General features: G+C 43.2%; 1 protein-coding gene across 2 annotated transcripts in view; it reads right to left on the reverse strand.

The window, feature by feature from the left end:
• Positions 1-22,302, reverse strand: part of ppp1r1b (protein phosphatase 1, regulatory (inhibitor) subunit 1B) — a 46,105-nt gene that overhangs the window by 23,601 nt on the left and 202 nt on the right. The window contains exon 1 of one of the 2 annotated variants that reach the window (XM_017722772.2): positions 21,956-22,302. This exon is cut by the window's right edge and continues 202 nt beyond it. In XM_017722772.2, coding sequence (XP_017578261.1) covers positions 21,956-22,069 — 114 coding nt within the window. In that variant the 5' untranslated portion in view covers positions 22,070-22,302. The remainder of the gene's footprint in view (positions 1-21,955) is intronic. The other variant, XM_017722771.2, reaches the window with a different exon arrangement.

Below are 22,302 nucleotides of genomic sequence, written 5' to 3' on the forward strand. Positions count from 1 at the left end.
GGAGAATGACCCAGGTGCTGTTTTTAGCTGCCCTCACTGCCTAAATATACATCTCATGTGCTTCTTCAGGGGGAACGTGGTCTGCTCTCACCTGAAACCTGCCGTGATCGGCGCTGCCCCGAGTGAACGCAGTTCATAACTCATGGTTAAGTGAGATGTTAGTTGGTTTTAATGAGGCAGAGCTCAAAAGCATGCAGGGCCTAAAAGCCTGTACGCTGCACATTCAGTACAGCGAGTCTCAGGGCGGCTTCTTTTCCTCTCAGATCCCTGCGTTCCTCCTCCGCCCGGCGCACGTTGGCCTGATTCCTGCAGCTCGGCAGAGACCCACTCCCTACCTGACCCACTTTATCCGGGACTAAAATTAATGCCGCTCAGGACAGCGAGCCGCACAGCCTGGACCTCACACACTCGCACACACCGTCAGGAACCAGCTTAGTCAAACAGCCTGGACATAAAAGACGAACCATGATCGGCACTCAGGGGGCTTTGGTTTATTTATACAGCCGAGACCTTTAAAGCGATAGTTCAACCAAAAATCACTTTTTTTTTTACTAACCTACGCAGTCGCGTCTTTTGTACGTATCCGAATAACAGCGAGCTGGAACAGGTGACATAGTTATGATGCTACTGTTGCTTAGCAACAGGCAGATGTGCAGCCAAAAGCAGCAAAATGGGCCGCGCAGTGCACCTGCGTTTTTCCACATCTAGAAAACCACATCGTGAACCTCACTTAACTGATCACCCACCGTCCTCCAAGCACGTGGCGGTGTTCGGTGTCTCTAACAGACTTGATTGTACGCCCCCGTTACAGTGCTGATTTTATGAGGCCCACGGTGGAGCCAAAAGTTTAAAATAAAAAAATATTTAATCCACAAGGAAAATACTGAGAATCAGTGCTTCCAGTTGCGAAGACAAGTAATGAAAGTTAAATCAAACTCAAGTTTCCAAAAAGGGGCTCCTGAGTGGCGCAACCATCGGCGGCCAAACGCGTTGGCTCCTTGGCGAGGCTACAACTGTCCATGGCCGGGAGTCCAAGAGAGCTTTACACTGATCAAGTGTAACACTCTGACCACCTCCTCGTTTCTACCCTCACTGTCCACTTTATCAGCTCCACTTACTGTATAGCTGCACTTTGTAGTTCTACAGTTACAGACTGTAGTCCATCTGTTTCTCTGATACTCTGTTCTTCAGTGGTCAGGACCCCCATGGACCCTCACAGAGCAGGGACTATTCGGGTGGTGGATCATTCTCGCACTGCAGTGGTGTGTTAGTGTGTTGTGCTGGTATGAGTGGATGAGACATTGCTTACATCCTTCAGCAACTTTGCAACTTGCGGCCCACCAAACGACCACAAAAGCTCCTGTGGTCCACAAGAAGAGTTGACCAATCAGGCAGTTGAGCAACTACCTGAGCAAACAGCACAGAGCGACACTCACTTAACTCAGTTCTTACACACACGAAGCCCAGTGCTACATTTACACTGCTGCAGGGGTGGGTCTAGGGGCGGGGCCTCAGGGCCACTGGCCCCAGAAGAAATCTGATTGGCCCCTTAAGTGCCCACAGTTTTAGGAGCGGTGCTGGATATTATCCTATGGAAAGTCACTGCAAATCGGTGCTTTAATGCTGCTGCTGGTCTGTGTAATAGAATTTCTTGAGCTGTTCGTTTCATTTTCACAAATATATCTTCCTTCAGTAGCTTTAGAACGACAGGTGCAAAAAGGCCAGTATGAGTAAATTATCAAATATTTGCAAAACACTGAGGCACCACGTCATTTTTGTCTGAAAATGATGAGAAACACGATTTCTGTGGACTGCAGTCCCTATAAAAGTGATTGCCTGCCCATTATATCGCAAGTGGTGATTATAGGGGTCCAAGCACTCCGTGCCTTATGGTTCCAGTATAGGCCTTTTAACAGACAGAACACAAATGACAGCAGGTTTTTAGAACGGCCTCTATTTATAATTATGGTTGAGGAGACACTGATATTATACATATTATTATTAAGCAGAACAGTTTTTAACATTAATTGCAATAGTGGTTGAGCTCAGTAAACTGAATCTTTCTACAATCTTCCTCTTTCAAGGGAACCCAATCTTGGTCCTGGAGTTCTTCTACCCTGCAGAGTTTAGCTGCAGCCCTTACATAATGCACCTGGATGCAATTTCTGGATGCCTCCAGAGACATGTGAAAAATTAGACACAGGGCTGTCGGATCTCGCGAGGGTGATGCATCATAATTCTTCATTATCATTTAAAGTAACTAAAATATTCCAAGCTAAAAGTTCCAAGCCTCTGGACCCAGTTCAGTGGGTTGGTTTCTGAATTTGTCCCATTTTTCACTGCTAACAAAGTTTGCATGACTGAATTGGGTAGTTGTGAAATGATTAGCCTGTTGATTCAGTTTTACTGCTGCCACGTCACTCAATGTGTATAATGTGAATAATTTATGCAAATGTACTATATAGATATTGTGAGCAATTATGGAGCTCTTAGAGCTGAATGCATGTCTTTAGTCCCTGAACGGGCACTGTGGGCCCTTTAACCATTCATCCATGAAGGATCAGTGCCGTACAATACAAAAGTGAAATGACTTGCACAGAAAACAATCATAACTAGCTAGAACTAAACACACTTGATTTTCTAGAAATTTGCCAATTTATTTTCTTTTTTGCAGAAAAAAGTAGTTTTACTGAAGCTCAGAGTTAAAGAGGAGGAGAGTTTGACTGAAGCTCAGAGTTAAAGAGGTGGAGAGTTTTACTGAAGCTCAGAGTTAAAGAGGAGGAGAGTTTTACTGAAGCTCAGAGTTAAAGAGACGGAGAGTTTTACTGAAGCTCAGAGTTAAAGAGGAGGAGAGTTTTACTGAAGCTCAGAGTTAAAGAGGAGGAGAGTTTTACTGAAGCTCAGAGTTAAAGAAGAGGAGAGTTTTACTGAAGCTCAGAGTTAAAGAGGAGGAGAGTTTTACTGAAGCTCAGAGTTAAAGAGGAGGAGAGTTTTACTGAAGCTCAGAGTTAAAGAGGCGGAGAGTTTTACTGAAGCTCAGAGTTAAAGAGGAGGAGAGTTTTACTGAAGCTCAGAGTTAAAGAGGAGGAGAGTTTTACTGAAGCTCAGAGTTAAAGAGGAGGAGAGTTTTACTGAAGCTCAGAGTTAAAGAGGCGTAGAGTTTTACTGAAGCTCCGAGTTAAAGAGGAGGAGAGTTTTACTGAAGCTCAGAGTTAAAGAGGAGGAGAGTTTTACTGAAGCTCAGAGTTAAAGAGGAGGAGAGTTTTACTGAAGCTCAGAGTTAAAGAGGCGGAGAGTTTTACTGAAGCTCAGAGTTAAAGAGGAGGAGAGTTTTACTGAAGCTCAGAGTTAAAGAGGCGGAGAGTTTTACTGAAGCTCAGAGTTAAAGAGGAGGAGAGTTTTACTGAAGCTCAGAGTTAAAGAGGCGGAGAGTTTTACTGAAGCTCAGAGTTAAAGAGGAGGAGAGTTTTACTGAAGCTCAGAGTTAAAGAGGAGGAGAGTTTTACTGAAGCTCAGAGTTAAAGAGGCGTAGAGTTTTACTGAAGCTCAGAGTTAAAGAGGAGGAGAGTTTTACTGAAGCTCAGAGTTAAAGAGGAGGAGAGTTTTACTGAAGCTCAGAGTTAAAGAGGAGGAGAGTTTTACTGAAGCTCAGAGTTAAAGAGGAGGAGAGTTTTACTGAAGCTCAGAGTTAAAGAGGCGGAGAGTTTTACTGAAGCTCAGAGTTAAAGAGGAGGAGAGTTTTACTGAAGCTCAGAGTTAAAGAGGAGGAGAGTTTTACTGAAGCTCAGAGTTAAAGAGGAGGAGAGTTTTACTGAAGCTCAGAGTTAAAGAGACGGAGAGTTTTACTGAAGCTCAGAGTTAAAGAGGCGGAGAGTTTTACTGAAGCTCAGAGTTAAAGAGGAGGAGAGTTTTACTGAAGCTCAGAGTTAAAGAGACGGAGAGTTTTACTGAAGCTCAGAGTTAAAGAGGAGGAGAGTTTTACTGAAGCTCAGAGTTAAAGAGGCAGAGAGTTTTACTGAAGCTCAGAGTTAAAGAGGAGGAGAGTTTTACTGAAGCTCAGAGTTAAAGAGGAGGAGAGTTTTACTGAAGCTCAGAGTTAAAGAGGAGGAGAGTTTTACTGAAGCTCCGAGTTAAAGAGGAGGAGAGTTTTACTGAAGCTCAGAGTTAAAGAGGAGGAGAGTTTTACTGAAGCTCAGCGTTAAAGAGGAGGAGAGTTTTACTGAAGCTCAGAGTTAAAGAGGAGGAGAGTTTTACTGAAGCTCAGAGTTAAAGAGGCGGAGAGTTTTACTGAAGCTCAGAGTTAAAGAGGAGGAGAGTTTTACTGAAGCTCAGAGTTAAAGAGGCGGAGAGTTTTACTGAAGCTCAGAGTTAAAGAGGAGGAGAGTTTTACTGAAGCTCAGAGTTAAAGAGGAGGAGAGTTTTACTGAAGCTCAGAGTTAAAGAGGCGGAGAGTTTTACTGAAGCTCAGAGTTAAAGAGGAGGAGAGTTTTACTGAAGCTCAGAGTTAAAGAGGCGGAGAGTTTTACTGAAGCTCAGAGTTAAAGAGGAGGAGAGTTTTACTGAAGTTCAGAGTTAAAGAGGAGGAGAGTTTTACTGAAGCTCAGAGTTAAAGAGGAGGAGAGTTTTACTGAAGCTCAGAGTTAAAGAGGAGGAGAGTTTTACTGAAGCTCAAAGTTAAAGAGGCGGAGAGTTTTACTGAAGCTCAGAGTTAAAGAGGAGGAGAGTTTGACTGAAGCTCAGAGTTAAAGAGGAGGAGAGTTTTACTGAAGCTCAGAGTTAAAGAGGAGGAGAGTTTTACTGAAGCTCAGAGTTAAAGAGGCGTAGAGTTTTACTGAAGCTCAGAGTTAAAGAGGAGGAGAGTTTTACTGAAGCTCAGAGTTAAAGAGGAGGAGAGTTTTACTGAAGCTCAGAGTTAAAGAGGAGGAGAGTTTTACTGAAGCTCAGAGTTAAAGAGGAGGAGAGTTTTACTGAAGCTCAGAGTTAAAGAGGAGGAGAGTTTTACTGAAGCTCAGAGTTAAAGAGGAGGAGAGTTTTACTGAAGCTCAGAGTTAAAGAGGAGGAGAGTTTTACTGAAGCTCAGCGTTAAAGAGGAGGAGAGTTTTACTGAAGCTCAGAGTTAAAGAGGAGGAGAGTTTTACTGAAGCTCAGAGTTAAAGAGGCGGAGAGTTTTACTGAAGCTCAGAGTTAAAGAGGAGGAGAGTTTTACTGAAGCTCAGAGTTAAAGAGGCGGAGAGTTTTACTGAAGCTCAGAGTTAAAGAGGAGGAGAGTTTTACTGAAGCTCAGAGTTAAAGAGGAGGAGAGTTTTACTGAAGCTCAGAGTTAAAGAGGCGGAGAGTTTTACTGAAGCTCAGAGTTAAAGAGGAGGAGAGTTTTACTGAAGCTCAGAGTTAAAGAGGAGGAGAGTTTTACTGAAGCTCAGAGTTAAAGAGGAGGAGAGTTTTACTGAAGCTCAGAGTTAAAGTGGAGGAGAGTTTTACTGAAGCTCAGAGTTAAAGAGGAGGAGAGTTTTACTGAAGCTCAGAGTTAAAGAGGAGGAGAGTTTTACTGAAGCTCAGAGTTAAAGAGGAGGAGAGTTTTACTGAAGCTCAGAGTTAAAGAGGAGGAGAGTTTTACTGAAGCTCAGAGTTAAAGAGGAGGAGAGTTTTACTGAAGTTCAGAGTTAAAGAGGAGGAGAGTTTTACTGAAGCTCAGAGTTAAAGAGGAGGAGAGTTTTACTGAAGCTCAGAGTTAAAGAGGAGGAGAGTTTTACTGAAGCTCAAAGTTAAAGAGGCGGAGAGTTTTACTGAAGCTCAGAGTTAAAGAGGAGGAGAGTTTGACTGAAGCTCAGAGTTAAAGAGGAGGAGAGTTTTACTGAAGCTCAGAGTTAAAGAGGAGGAGAGTTTTACTGAAGCTCAGAGTTAAAGAGGCGTAGAGTTTTACTGAAGCTCAGAGTTAAAGAGGAGGAGAGTTTTACTGAAGCTCAGAGTTAAAGAGGAGGAGAGTTTTACTGAAGCTCAGAGTTAAAGAGGAGGAGAGTTTTACTGAAGCTCAGAGTTAAAGAGGAGGAGAGTTTTACTGAAGCTCAGAGTTAAAGAGGAGGAGAGTTTTACTGAAGCTCAGAGTTAAAGAGGCGGAGAGTTTTACTGAAGCTCAGAGTTAAAGAGGAGGAGAGTTTTACTGAAGCTCAGAGTTAAAGAGGAGGAGAGTTTTACTGAAGCTCAGAGTTAAAGTGGAGGAGAGTTTTACTGAAGCTCAGAGTTAAAGAGGAGGAGAGTTTTACTGAAGCTCAGAGTTAAAGAGGAGGAGAGTTTTACTGAAGCTCAGAGTTAAAGAGGAGGAGAGTTTTACTGAAGCTCAGAGTTAAAGTGGAGGAGAGTTTTACTGAAGCTCAGAGTTAAAGAGGAGGAGAGTTTTACTGAAGCTCAGAGTTAAAGAGGAGGAGAGTTTTACTGAAGCTCAGAGTTAAAGAGGAGGAGAGTTTTACTGAAGCTCAGAGTTAAAGAGGAGGAGAGTTTTACTGAAGCTCAGAGTTAAAGAGGAGGAGAGTTTTACTGAAGCTCAGAGTTAAAGAGGAGGAGAGTTTTACTGAAGCTCAGAGTTAAAGAGGAGGAGAGTTTTACTGAAGCTCAGAGTTAAAGAGGAGGAGAGTTTTACTGAAGCTCAGAGTTAAAGAGGAGGAGAGTTTTACTGAAGCTCAGAGTTAAAGAGGCGGAGAGTTTTACTGAAGCTCAGAGTTAAAGAGGCGTAGAGTTTTACTGAAGCTCAGAGTTAAAGAGGCGGAGAGTTTTACTGAAGCTCCGAGTTAAAGAGGAGGAGAGTTTTACTGAGGCTCAGAGTTAGAAATGTAAAAAAAACAAAATAATTTTTTTTTTTAATTGTTATTGTGTTTTATTATTTTAAATACTGGAGTACTGCTTTTTATAACGTGTTGTGTTCATGCATGTGTTGAAGTTGCTACACCTGAAAGTGTTGCTAAATCTTTTGTAATAAATTCTTCCTTGTTTCCTTTTCAAGGTCACGGAGATGAACAGCAGCAGTCACCATGAGCCCGAGTAAAGGTCAGCTGTGTGATCTGCTGTTATATGAAACATGTTTGTGTTAAGGGAGCAGATGTTTCCTCAGGAGAATAGAGTGCCTCTCTCAGTGTGGTAGTCACAGGTAAACATACAAAGCCTCTCATCAGGTTTACAGAACACTGTTTACAGCAGAGACGGAAACAGCAGCGTGTTTATACCACCTGCACCGTAAACATGGGCAGCTTGGGTCAGACCGCAGCCGAGACCACCAAGCTACACCGTAGCCTGCTGAAACGCCCAGAAAGAGAAAGAGAACCAATAGAGAACTACAGGGGACAGATGTGCTGTTTAGAACTTCAGTGGTCAGGACCCCCATGGACCCTCACAGAGCAGGTACTATTTGGGTGGTGGGTCATTCTCAGCACTGCAGTAACACTGAGGTGGTGGTGATGTGTTAGGGTGTGTTGTGCAGGTCTGAGAACAGTCCACCAACCAAAAATATCCAGCCGACAGCGTCCTGTGACCACTGATGAAGGACTAGAGGATGACCAACACAAACTGTGCAGCAGCAGATGAGCTGTCGCCTCTGACTTTACATCTACAAGGTGGACCGACAAAGTAGGAGTGTCTAATAGAGTGGACAGTGAGTGGGCACAGTGTTTAAAAACTCCAGCAGCACTGCTGTGTCTGATCCACTCGTACCAGCACAACACACACTAACACACCACCACCACGTCAGTGTTACTGCAGTGTTGAGAATGACCCACCACCCAAATAGTACCTGCTCTGTCCTGTTGGGGTAACTGAACCTAATTACCCAGAGTTTCGCAACTGCCTCTAGATGAATTAGACCAATCAGAGGCTTCCAAACCTCCATGTGTTGTGACATCACAACCATGACTTACTGTCGGTCTGGAACACTGCATTCATGGATCAAGCGTTGAGCCAGAAAAATGGGAATACTCTGGTCAGAAACAGAAAACGGCCTGAACCTCAATTTATAGAATATAATCATAATTTAAATTGCAGACGCAACATTACTGCCAAAAACCGCGAGTAGATATTCCACATCAGCACCCACAACAACAGGCATAACACCAAACTACCTGAAAGACCCCGATAACCAATAATCCACACAGAGAACGGCTCTCCACAGCGCAGACGGCGGCTATTAATAACACAGCTGTTTCAGTAACTCGGAGCTAATCCTAGCCTAGTGCTGCGGCTGCTTCTGCAAATCCTGCCAGCAGCATTAAAGGAATACTGCACTGTTTCCACCCTAATCTCTATCTGCTGCATCTGTACAGTGTGGTCGATTACCAGCGACAACAATGACAACACGCTTCTCTGAGCTCAGAACACGCAGCTAGAGTAGAAGTCAATGGGCAGTCTGCAAATAACCATTCCATAAACAAGCGTGCAACAGAAGTCAATGGGCAGTCTGCAAATAACCATTCCATAAACAAGCGTGCAACAGAAGTCAATGGGCAGTGGGCAAATAACCATTCCATAAACAAGCGTGCAACAGAAGTCAATGGGCAGTCTGGAAATAACCATTCCATAAACAAGCATGCAACAGAAGTCAATGGGCAGTCTGGAAATAACCATTCCATAAACAAGCGTGCAACAGAAGTCAATGGGCAGTGGGCAAATAACCATTCCATAAACAAGCGTGCAACAGAAGTCAATGGACAGTCCGCAAATAACCATTCCATAAACAAGCGTGCAACAGAAGTCAATGGGCAGTCCGCAAATAACCATTCCATAAACAAGCGTGCAACAGAAGTCAATGGGCAGTGGGCAAATAACCATTCCATAAACAAGCGTGCAACAGAAGTCAATGGGCAGTCCGGAAATAACCATTCCATAAACAAGCGTGCAACAGAAGTCAATGGGCAGTCCGCAAATAACCATTCCATAAACAAGCGTGCAACAGAAGTCAATGGGCAGTGGGCAAATAACCATTCCATAAACAAGCGTGCAACAGAAGTCAATGGGCAGTCTGGAAATAACCATTCCATAAACAAGCGTGCAACAGAAGTCAATGGGCAGTGGGCAAATTACCATTCCATAAACAAGCGTGCAACAGAAGTCAATGGGCAGTGGGCAAATAACCATTCCATAAACAAGCGTGCAACAGAAGTCAATGGGCAGTCTGGAAATAACCATTCCATAAACAAGCGTGCAACAGAAGTCAATGGGCAGTCTGGAAATAACCATTCCATAAACAAGCGTGCAACAGAAGTCAATGGGCAGTGGGCAAATAACCATTCCATAAACAAGTGTGCAACAGAAGTCAATGGGCAGTCTGGAAATAACCATTCCATAAACAAGCATGCAACAGAAGTCAATGGGCAGTGGGCAAATAACCATTCCATAAACAAGCGTGCAACAGAAGTCAATGGGCAGTCTGGAAATAACCATTCCATAAACAAGCGTGCAACAGAAGTCAATGGGCAGTCCGCAAATAACCATCCCATAAACAAGCGTGCAACAGAAGTCAATGGGCAGTACGCAAATAACCATCCCATAAACAAGCGTGCAACAGAAGTCAATGGGCAGTCCGCAAATAATCATTCCATAAACAAGCGTGCAACAGAAGTCAATGGGCAGTCTGGAAATAACCATTCCATAAGCAAGCGTGCAACAGAAGTCAATGGGCAGTCTGGAAATAACCATTCCATAAACAAGCGTGCAACAGAAGTCAATGGGCAGTACGCAAATAACCATTCCATAAACAAGCGTGCAACAGAAGTCAATGGGCAGTGGGCAAATAACCATTCCATAAACAAGCGTGCAACAGAAGTCAATGGGCAGTACGCAAATAACCATTCCATAAACAAGCGTGCACCAGAAGTCAATGGGCAGTCCGGAAATAATCATTCCATAAACAAGCGTGCAACAGAAGTCAATGGGCAGTCTGTAGACAACCATTCCATAAACAAGCGTGCAACAGAAGTCAATGGGCAGTCTGGAAATAACCATTCCATAAACAAGCGTGCAACAGAAGTCAATGGGCAGTCTGTAGACAACCATTCCATAAACAAGCGTGCAACAGAAGTCAATGGGCAGTCCGCAGATAATCATTCCATAAACAAGCGTGCAACAGAAGTCAATGGGCAGTCTGTAGACAACCATTCCATAAACAAGCGTGCAACAGAAGTCAATGGGCAGTGGGCAAATAACCATTCCATAAACAAGCGTACAACAGAAGTCAATGGGCAGTGGGCAAATAACCATTCCATAAACAAGCGTGCACCAAAAGTCAATGGGCAGTCCGCAAATAATCATTCCATAAACAAGCGTGCAACAGAAGTCAATGGGCAGTCCGCAAATAACCATTCCATAAACAAGCGTGCACCAGAAGTCAATGGGCAGTCTGGAAATAACCATTCCATAAACAAGCGTGCAACAGAAGTCAATGGGCAGTCTGTAGACAACCATTCCATAAACAAGCGTGCACCAGAAGTCAATGGGCAGTCCGCAAATAATCATTCCATAAACAAGTGTGCAACAGAAGTCAATGGGCAGTCTGGAAATAACCATTCCATAAACAAGCGTGCAACAGAAGTCAATGGGCAGTCTGTAGACAACCATTCCATAAACAAGCGTGCAACAGAAGTCAATGGGCAGTCCGCAGATAATCATTCCATAAACAAGCGTGCAACAGAAGTCAATGGGCAGTCTGTAGACAACCATTCCATAAACAAGCGTGCAACAGAAGTCAATGGGCAGTCTGTAGACAACCATTCCATAAACAAGCGTGCAACAGAAGTGCGCAAATAACCATTCCATAAACAAGTGTGCAACAGAAGTCAATGGGCAGTCTGTAGACAACCATTCCATAAACAAAAATGTAATAAAGACCATAGGCATAGGTGAAATAAACATTTCATAAACATGTAATGTAAGTCTATAAATAAATATTTCATCTATGTGACGATATAAACCAACAGCAGGCTTCGTGCTGAGCCCCGACATTAGAAACTGCTCGACTAATGAAGGCAGGCTCAGAGTTTCGCTGCGTCACTCAGCATTTTATCATTACTGCGTTAAAGAGAGTCTTTGCTTTAGTGTGTTATGTAGCTTTTTGTGCATGTAAACATTCCGCAGGATCCGCTCTGGATCAAACTGATCCGGCAGAACCGGCACCGCTGGAGAAACAGTGGAGTTACAGCTGCCCAGGAGAGACGGGTCTGCCTACAGACTGCAGGACAGAGGCGGAACCTGGTGGGACAGAACCGCTCTGGAGGCTGAGCGATCAGAACAGAGGGGGCGAGCTGACCAATCAGAGCACACTGGGCTCGCCAGGAGGCGGGGCTTAGAAACGCAGGAGCTCTAACAGAGCGTTTCAGACAGAGGCTGAATAGAGATGAACGGTCTGAGAGAAATAATGTGTTTCTGGAAGATTGAAGCCGTTCATTTATTCTAGTAGAACAAAAAAATTATGAACGTCACAGGAGAGTGAAATTTTAAGTATTAAGAAACTGTTTTAATGAGCTTTTATCAGATTTTACAGCACTACATTTACATTTATGGCATTTGGCTGACGCTCTTATCCAGAGCAACTTACAATTTGATTGTTTTACACAGGGAGGTGAAGGCGGTGTTAGGAGTCTTGCCCAAGGACTCTTATTGGTATAGTGTAGGGAGCTTACCCAGGTGGGGATTGAACCCCAGTCTACAGTGTAGAAGGCAGAGGTGTTACCCACTACACTAACCAACTAAAGCAACAAAGTAAAAAAAGAGACTCCACTGAGTTTCATTTCCAGGGAAAACTCCACCCACACCGCTACGTTTAGAAAACAGCACAAATTCTACCTTCAGGAAAAAACGTATCTGAATGAACCGCTCACTAATTTACAGCTTCATTTATATATTAACTTAGTTTACGATGTTAATGACTCCATAAGAGTGTCGTGCATTAAAAACGCGACCATTTCAACTATTTACCTTTTACTTACGGACATAATTATTAACCATTTGGCCAAATCAGTCATTATTTCCGAATAAATTAATCTAGCAATCATTATGACTGAATTGTCTGATCTGTTGTAAATGAGAAAATGTTTATTTAATCATTATTAAGTGGTTCATATATACTTATCAAAGATTATTAATCATTAATTGGACCCTTATCAAGTTGTGATGTTATAAAGCATTTATAAAGACGTACTGTAGCACTTTTTAGACTTGCATATAATGGGTAAAGCTTTTTTTTTTTAAAGCCACTCAGTAAATGATTCCAGTGGCAGCACTCATATATGATCATATGCACCATCATGGTGATTAAGCTGCTGTTCCAGGAGTGGAGTTATTACAGTGCTCACTAAACATCTCTGAGTGAATTCAGCAGCTGCTCCTCCACCTTTACAGTAAATGTATTTGGAGTCGTCAGGTTCTCAGTTCTTCAGGGAACCGTGGTGAAAACGAACTGACCAAACGATACAGGTACAGAAGACTGAGATCAGGATGAGAAACCCTGGAGTTTTCCTTTAACGCAAGTGTTTTCAGGTCAGACAGAAGAGCCTTAGATGAACTGCAGCCTCAGCGAAGATTACACACAACAGCTCTGTGTCAGAATAATAACTGCGTATGACGGTGTTTATCAGGCAGACGTGTGATTTAGTCTGATTACACACACACACACACACACACACAATATATGTGTATATATGTATATAAAATATATATACAGTGGTGCTTGCAAGTTTGTGAACCCTTTAGAATTTTCTATATTTCTGTATAAATATGACAAACATCGCCAGATTTTCACACAAGTCCTAAAAGTAGATAAAGAGAACCCAGTTAAACAAATGACCCAAAAATATTAGACTTGCTCATTTGTTTATTGAGGAAAATGATCCAATATTCATATTTGTGAGTGGCGAAAGTATCTGAACCTGTAGGATTAGCAGTTCATTTGAAGGTGAAATTAGAGTCAGGCGTTTTCAGTCAATGGGATGACGATCAGGTGTGAGTGGGCACCCAGTTTTATTTAAAGAACAGGGATCTATCAAAGTCTGCTCTTCAAAACACGTTTATGGAAGTGCATCATGGCCCGAACAAAGGAGATTTCTGAGGACCTCAGAAAGAGAGTTGTTGATGCTCTTCAGGCTGGAGAAGGTTACAGAACCATCTCCAAGAGTTTGGACTGCACCAATCCACAGTCAGACAGGTTGTGTACAAATGGAGGAAATTCAAGACCATTGTCTCCCTCCCCAGGAGTGGTTGACCAGCAAAGATCACTCCAAGAGTAAGGTATGTAATAGTTGGCGAGGTCACAAAGGACCCCAGGGTAACTTCTAAGCAACTGAAGGCCTCTCTCACATTGGCTAGTGTTAATGCTCATGAGTCCACCATCAGGAGACCACTGAACAACAGTGGTGTGCTGCTCTCCAAAAAGAACATTGCTGCTTGTCTGCACTTTGCTGAAGATCACATGGACAAGCCAGAAGGCTACTGGAAGAATGTTTTGTGGACAGATGAGACTAAAATAGAACTTTTTGGTTTAAATGAAAAGTGTTATGTTTGGAGAAAGGAAAACACTGCATTCCTGCATAAGAACCTTATCCCATCTGTGAAACATGGTGGTGGTAGTATCATGATTTGGGCCTGTTTTGCTGCATCTGGGCCAGGACGGCTTGCCATCATCGATGGAACGATGAATTCTGAATTATATCAGAGAATTCTAAAGGAAAACGTCAGGACATCTGTCCATGAACTGAATCTCAAGAGAAGGTGGGTCATGCAGCAAGACAACGACCCTAAGCACACAAGTCGTTCTACCAAAGAAGGTTAAAGAAGAATGAAGTTAATGTTTTGGAATGGCCGAGTCAAAGTCCTGACCTTAATCCCATCGAAATGCTGTGGAAGGACCTGAAGCGAGCAGTTAATGTGAGGAAACCCACCAACATCCCAGAGCTGAAGCTGCTCTGTACGGAGGAATGGGCTGAAAGTCCTCCAAGCCTGGTCCACACTGAGTCCAGTGTGCTGGACTGATCAACAGTTACCGGAAATGTTTGGTTGCAGTTATTGCTGCACAGGGGGGTCACACCAGATACTGAAAGCAAAGGTTCAGATACTTTTGCCGCTCACAAATACGAATATTGGATAATTTTCCTCAATAAACAAATGAGCAAGTATAATATTTTTGTGTCATTTGTTTAACTGGGTTCTCTTCATCTACTTTTAGGACTTGTGTGAAAATCTGATGTTTTAGGTCAAATTTATGCAGAAATATAGAAAATTCGGTAACACTTTATTTGAAGGCTACCTTCATAAGGGCTTCATAACACATTCATAAGCGCTGAATAATGCGTTTATGAAGCACTACTTGAACATTTATTAAGTGCTTATGTCGGTTCTCGCAACCTAAGATGCTTTATGAAATAAATGACATTGTATTGACATAATATGAATAAACTTTGAAAATATTTACAGCACTAAACACATTTAAAACACCATACATAACTATTTATGTCAGCATTCTTAAGACGACGTTGTATTAATATCAGGTGAAATATGCCTGGAAACCACCCCCTCTTCCCTCCATGGCATGGATAAGATGATTGATGTAATTATGTATAGGGTTTAAATATGTTTAGTGCACATTATTCAGTGCTTATGAATGTGTTATGAAGCCCTTATGAAGGTAGCCTTCAAATAAAGTGTTACCGAAAATTCTAAAGGGTTCACAAACTTTCAAGCACCATCTTTGTGTGTGTAATATACACACACACACACACACACACACACACACACACACATATATATATATATATATATATATATATATATATATATATATTCACACACACACACACACACACACACACTAATAAAATGCAGTTTATTAATATCTTTCCTGTGACTTTTCAGAATGGGATTTATAAACGCTGCCATTCCTAATGACCTTCTTCAGTTCATATCAACACTTTAACACGGCAGCTTACATAACATCAGCCGTCACAGCCACACAGCTCACCATCAGAGCAGCGGAGTCCCGGCCTCGCTGCAGAAGCTCAGGACGAGGAGAGAACATTATTACTAATGTCGCCTCTCCAGAGCGTCTCTTACACGCTGTAGTGTCATCATCAGCGTCATTTCTGCTTCCTGCGCTCGACTCTCTGATCAGATCATACTAGACTCGCACGATCGCAGCACAATCTGCCCCACAGAGGCTGTTTTTAGCCTTTTCTTACTGCTGTACACGAACACGAGACGGAGCTGTGTGTAGCTAATAGTCATGACTTTAGTTTACAATCTCAGAGAAAATGGTACAAAGTCACACTGCCTGGGTCTGCACACGGTCAGAGGGGGCGATCAAGGTAAACAGCAGCTTTTCCTTCCAAATACTCAAAAAAAGCACCAACACAATTTTCAAATGCAACAAGTTTTGTGACCAAACAACACAGACTCCTCATACAGGCTAGAGCCAAATTACGATAATAAACCAAATAAATGAAATGAAATGAAACAAAGCAAAGCAAATAATGTAAAGTAGATAATTACTTAAAGTACAGTAAATAAGTAAATAATGTACGAAATGGAAGTACATAATTAGACAAAGTATAAAAACTAAGTAACGCAAATGAAGTAACAAGTTGAGTAACAGTAAAAAAATAGGTAATTGAGTAAAGTAATAAGTAACTAAAGCAAATACTTCACTGAAAAATAAGTGAATTGAACAGTGAGTAAATTAAAATAAGTAAGCAATTGAGTAAGTGAAGTAAATACCTGAGTAAATAAGGAAGTGAATAAAATAAGTAAAGCCAAGCAAGTAAGTAACTGAGTATAATAAAAAAAGTTAAAGTTGGTAAAGTAACTGACTAAACTTAGTAAAGTAATTGAGTAATGTCAGTAAAGTAATTGAGTAATGTCAGTAAAGTAATGTCAGTAAAGTAATTGAGTAATGTCAGTAAAGTAATGTCAGTAAAGTAATTGAGTAATGTCAGTAAAGTAATTGAGTAATGTCAGTAAAGTAATTGAGTAATGTCAGTAAAGTAATGTCAGTAAAGTAATTGAGTAATGTCAGTAAAGTAATTGAGTAATGTCAGTAATGTCAGTAAAGTAATTGAGTAATGTCAGTAACGTAATTGAGTAATGTCAGTAACGTAATTGAGTAATGTCAGTAAAGTAATGTCAGTAAAGTAATTGAGTAATGTCAGTAAAGTAATTGAGTAATGTCAGTAAAGTAATGTCAGTAAAGTAATTGAGTAATGTCAGTAACGTAATTGAGTAATGTCAGTAAAGTAATTGAGTAATGTCAGTAAAGTAATGTCAGTAAAGTAATTGAGTAATGTCAGTAAAGTAATTGAGTAAAGTAAATATATTCACGCTCTTTGACGGCCGTTCCTCTGCTGATGTGCTGGGACTCATCGAGGCAACAGAGCAGTTTTATTACAGACTTAAACTTTTACGGACACTCCAGATTTCAGTGTGATGATCAGGAGCAATAATAATAATAATAATAATAATAATAATAATAATAATAAGGAACAAGATAACTAGACAAAAGCGCTGTGTTAGGTTCTTTCTGTGCTGTAATGTCTGAGCGGTCATGGCTGGGTCAGCATTACTGGCAGTCATGCTGTCAGCGTCAGGCTCCTCCTCAGGAGTCCGGCTCCAAGGTCGTGTTGACCAAATGTGTATTTACTGTTTATGCAGCTGTGAAGCCGTAGGTGATGTGATGTGTGTGCTGGACTGCCTGGACTGGTCAGTCTGTTCTCTTCATTCTCAGCTTTCCTGCGTTAATAAATAAAAATGATTCTACTCAGTTTTTCAGCCTTTTTAACTACAGCACTGCTGTTTAGCTGGTGATGTTTTAATGGTGTCTGTTCTAACTTGTTCACCAATAACAAACTAACAAATGAATAAACACTGATGTAGATCACGTGTCGTGAAAACGTCTTCACATCTGACGCCTCCTCGCCACACTAAAGCTCTACTGCAGGCCCATTTATCTGGCCTCAATTCTGCAGCTGAACAACTACAGCAACACTTTCTGTGGCAAATCAAGCCCAGCTGGTCGATCTGTTGACCGCACAGCTGGAGTTTGGGACGAAAAGTTCCAGAAAATGAAGAACAGACGCGAGAGGAAAGCAGAAAGACGGGAAGAAGAGATGAAACGGCTCTACAGAGAAAAGACTGACCTCACTATCACTCACCAGATGGTGGTCAGATCAAGCAGAGAAGTTTCAATTAAAATGAAGCAAAACTAAATAACGGCTCGTATAAACAAGCCGTCAGTATAAATCTCCGTCTACGCCGAGCGGAACAGGGAGTCCCACATCTGACAGGGACGTGTGTGAGACGACGGTGGGGTTTAAAGGAAACTCCTGCACTTTTCAGCTTGATCTGCTCAGGAGCAGAGCTAGAACCTTTAGAACAGGGTGTCCAGGTGAGACGCAGGGATATCACTGGCCTTGCTCTCAGGGTTTGATGAGGTGTTCCTGCTTTAGTTAAGCAGCGTAAACACAGCAGCGCTACAAAGAGTTCACTACGTCTCCAACACCACCTTCCACGAACCCGTCTCACCCACGTCTTGAGTCACTGATGAGGTGTCGGTGGCAAAATGAGCAAAAGCTGAAAAGTCAGAGAGCAAAGAACGAACAGCACTAGGTAACGTTTTCACCTCTAAACAACAGACAGACACCAACAGAGAGACACAGATACACAGATAGACAGGCAGAGACAGACGGATGGACAGGATAGACAGACAGACGGACACAGACACACAGACAGAAAGATAGACAGACAGACACAGACAGACAGATAGGTGGATAGGATACAGACAGAAAAACAGATACACAGACAGAGACAGATAGAGAGACAGACAGGCAGAGACAGACAGATGGACAGATGGGATAGACAGTCAGACGGACACAGACACAGATAGAAAGATACACAGACAGAGACAGATAGAGAGACAGACAGACAGGCTGAGACAGACGGATGGGATAGACAGACAGACGGACACAGACACACAGATAGAAAGATAGACAGACAGACAGAGACAGATAGAGAGACAGACAGGCAGAGACAGACAGATGGACAGATGGGATAGACAGTCAGACGGACACAGACACAGATAGAAAGATACACAGACAGAGACAGACAGACAGGCTGAGACAGACGGACGGGATAGACAGACAGACGGACACAGACACACAGATAGAAAGATAGACAGACAGACAGAGACAGACAGATAGGCGGATAGGATACAGACAGACACCAACAGAAAAACAGATACACAGACAGAGACAGATAGAGAGACAGACAGACAGGCTGAGACAGACGGACGGGATAGACAGACAGACGGACACAGACACACAGATAGAAAGATAGACAGACAGACAGAGATAGACAGATAGGCGGATAGGATACAGACAGACACCAACAGAAAAACAGATACACAGACAGACAGACAGAGACAGATAGAGAGACGGACGGACGGACAGGATAGACAGACAGACACAGATGGACAGACAAACAGAGGCAGACAGACAGACAGACAGACAGACAGACAGACTCTTTATTGATCCTGAAGGAAACTGAGCAGACAGTACGAGTCCCACATCACAGGACACTAATAATAAAAAGGATGATACAACATAAAAAGCAGAACATATCAAATAAAACCCTACAGGCATAAATACAACTAGAAATATGATAAAGATCCATTATCGATAAACAGGCAGCGCGGTAACGACTGTACAAGGAGGCGCAGGATATAATAACTCCACTGAATAAATATGAGCAGATACTGGCACTGAAATAAAGTGTTGGACCGTTTAAAGAACCGAGGTTCCCCCTTTACACACACTTTCAAATACAGCCCCTGAGGAACACAGCCAAGAAAACAACTTAAATAAAAAGCGTGTTGATTTATTAAAATGACGGTGTGATGCGTTTTTATCTCTAAACTGAATCTCATAAATGAAAAAGTACATCAATACAACTGTTGCCGGAGCAACGGAAAGACAAAGCTGTGTCGATGTATCAAATGAGATGATGGCGTTTAGCCATATGTTTGAATGTAACCGTACAGACAGGCTGCGGGTCGTTTTCCAGCGCTGACCCGGCACACGTTCACTCAGCCGTGCACTGAACCGCATTACAATCCCACTATTAAATGAGGCGTCACCTCAGAACCGACTGGTGCTCTGCTGCGGACCTTTTCCATCAGGTGTAGCCGATGCTCGATTTATGACAGCTGACCGTCTCACTTTCCATAACTTGGTCGGCCACCAGCGCCGGCTCTACCTCATAAGCGGCATAAGCAGCTGCTTAGGGCCCCATGGCCAACAGGGGGCCCCCTAACAACTTTTAGGTATGTACTGTATTATGTTTTACCAGTAGCCCACGAGAGGGAGCGCTTTATCGTGAAATAACATCACGGCTGTGATTTGGTCGCCGTAGATCATCAAAGCTGTGACGATAACGCACTCCCTCGTGCTCTACTGCTTTCATACCAGTTAAATAAATACAGAAAGAAATTAATACATTTCTTGGCAGAAGAGAATAAAAGGCCATAATGGTCATATTTTTATGTTTATGTAAGCTGTGAGATTCGACCGCTCGTCTGCAGTATGAGACCGCTTGGACAGGCTTGGCTGTCGTCATAGCGCCCCCTGCTGTCACGCTCAGAATGCAGCTTATGCTCGCTTTGCGTTATGAAACGCATTGTGACGTTTGAAGCTCCAGATGCAGGTTTGCGAGTCCTCAGTTGCACAAGTTAGTCTCAAACTTAACTATATTTAGTTGCACCACAAATAACTGGGTCCTAACTAGTGACCACTAACGAGTGACCACTAACTAATACACACATCTCTTTTACACGATAACGCAGCGAGAGCCGATCAGCAAACCCACTTCCATTCAAACGCGACGGCAGCTGCTGACTTGATGAACAAAGAACATCCAGCACAGAAGAGAACGACGTGTACGAGTTAAGCTGAATAAAGCTAATGATCTACAGCCGCCGCCCGTTTATTCTTTAATATTTCACTGAGAAACCAAATGTGCAGCTTTTTAAACGCCGAGCGACACAGCAGCCTCAGTCCAGCCGCTCGTGCAGTTCTACAGTCTTTAGTGAGCTTCTGAGGGTTTCCCCAAAAATCACACCTGCTCAGGGGGTGTAAATACTTAGTAGCTATTAAACTCAACGTTAAAACTAGTTTGTGGTGCAGCTCATTCTGATTTAATGATAAACCTGAACTTAGTAAAGTTCGGGGTACATTACAACTAGCCTACGCCTGAACTTGAACCGGAGTAATGAAATGTGTCTTTGCATGGCGGAATAGTTGTTCAGAGTGTGTGTTGTTTATGGTTCTGTACAGCACCAAACAGGATTCTGCTATTGTGACATTTGACACTAACAGAAGAACGCTTTTTGGTGCTGTACACACTGTATTTCCAAAAGTATTCCTTTACAGCTATAACAGCTTCAACTCTTCTGGGAAGGCTTTCCACAAGGGTTAGGAGTGTTTATGGGAATTTTTGACCGTTCTTCCAGAAGCACATTTGTGAGGTCAGACACTGATGTTGGACAAGAAGGCCTGGCTCACAGTCTCCACTCTAATTCATCCCAAAGGTGTTCTATGGGGTTGAGGTCAGGACTCTGTGTAGGTCGGTCAAGTTCTTCCACACCAAACTGGCTCATCCGTGTCTTTATGGACCTGCTTTGTGCACTGGTGTACAGTCATGTTGGAACAGGAAGGGGCCGTCCCCAAACGGTTCCCACAAAGTTGGCAGCATGAAATTGTCCAAAATCTCTTGGTGCTGAAGCTTTAAGAGTTCCTTTCACTGGAACTAAGGGGCCGAGCCCAACTCCTGAAAAACAACCCCACACCATGATCCCCCCTCCACCAAACTTTACACTCGGCACAATGCAGTCAGACAAGTACCGTCTCCTGGCAACCGCCAAACCCAGACTCATCCATCAGATTCCCAGATGGAAAAGCGTGATTGGTCACTCCAGAGAACACGTCTCCACTGCTCTAGAGTCCAGTGGCGGCGCTTTACTCCACTGCATTCCACGCTTTGCATTGTGCTTGGTGATGTTAGGCTTGGATGTAGCTGCTCAGCCATGAAAACCCATTCCATGAAGCTCTCTGCGCTGTTCTTGAGAGGATCTGGAGGCCACATGAAGTTTGGAGGTCTGTAGTGATTGACTCTGCAGAAAGTCGGTGACCTCTGTGCACTATGCCCCTCAGCATCCGCTGACCGCTCTGTCATTTTACGTGGCCGACCACTTCGTGGCTGAGCTGCTGTCGTTCCCAATCACTTCCACTTTGTTATAATCCCACTGACAGTGGACTGTGGAATATTTAGTAGTGAGGAAATTTCACGACTGGACTTGCTGCCCAGGTGGCGTCCGATCACGGTACCACGCTGGAACTCACTGAGCTCCTGAGAGCGACCCATTCTTTCACTAATGTCTGTAGAAGCAGTCTGCAGGCCTAGGGGCTCGGCTTTACACACCTGTGGCCATGGAAGTGACAGGAACACCTGAATTCAATGATTTGGATGAAACTTTTGGAAATAAAGTGCAGAACCACCAACACATTCTCTATCAAGTCTCAAGAACCATTTAACCAGGCAAAGAACATGTTAAGCATGCGAATGGTTCCGAGTGTTCACGGTTGCATATTTGAACCTCTTTCTTTCCTAAAGAACCATTAAAGAACTGTTCGTCTGTGTGGTCAGAACACTTATTATAAAACAAGCATAACAACAAAAACAGCTGTTTAACTGGATCTACTGGAGATCAGCAGCAGGAACGCTTTGAAAAAGTCCATGTTCTTAGTTACTGATGGTGCCAAATTTAAAAAACACAAGTTTCTCACTTTTTTTCAACAACAAAACCAGAAAACTAAGCGGTTATAGATCAGATACTGTGTGAGGTCAAGTGTTGTGAAAGTGCTCCGGGGTCTCAGACTCAGGGGTCACTCACCATCTCTACCTGTCTGGGGTCCAGCTGTGTCGGCGCTGTGGAGGGAACAGCAAACTGGATCTTTTTCCTCTCCTTCGGCTCCACCGGGACGTCCTCAGGCCCTGAGGTGTCCATCGTTAACTCCACAGACACTACGAGGGGTCAGAAACGTCCCGCAGCTCCTTCACGGCCGGACACTACGCAGACGCTGGGGTCCCAGAGTGCACGCGCCACTGCGCCTCTCTCTCCAACTCTGTAACTACGTCTCTCACTCACTCTGCCAGAAAAGCCGTTTTTCCCCTCTCTCGGCTTTTTTTCTGCCGCACCAGAAAGTGCAAGCGCTCCCTTTTCTCTCCTTCCTTCTCGCA

Source organism: Pygocentrus nattereri, chromosome 27 (genome assembly GCF_015220715.1).
Source record: "Pygocentrus nattereri isolate fPygNat1 chromosome 27, fPygNat1.pri, whole genome shotgun sequence".
Taxonomy (NCBI): Eukaryota; Metazoa; Chordata; class Actinopteri; order Characiformes; family Serrasalmidae; genus Pygocentrus; species Pygocentrus nattereri.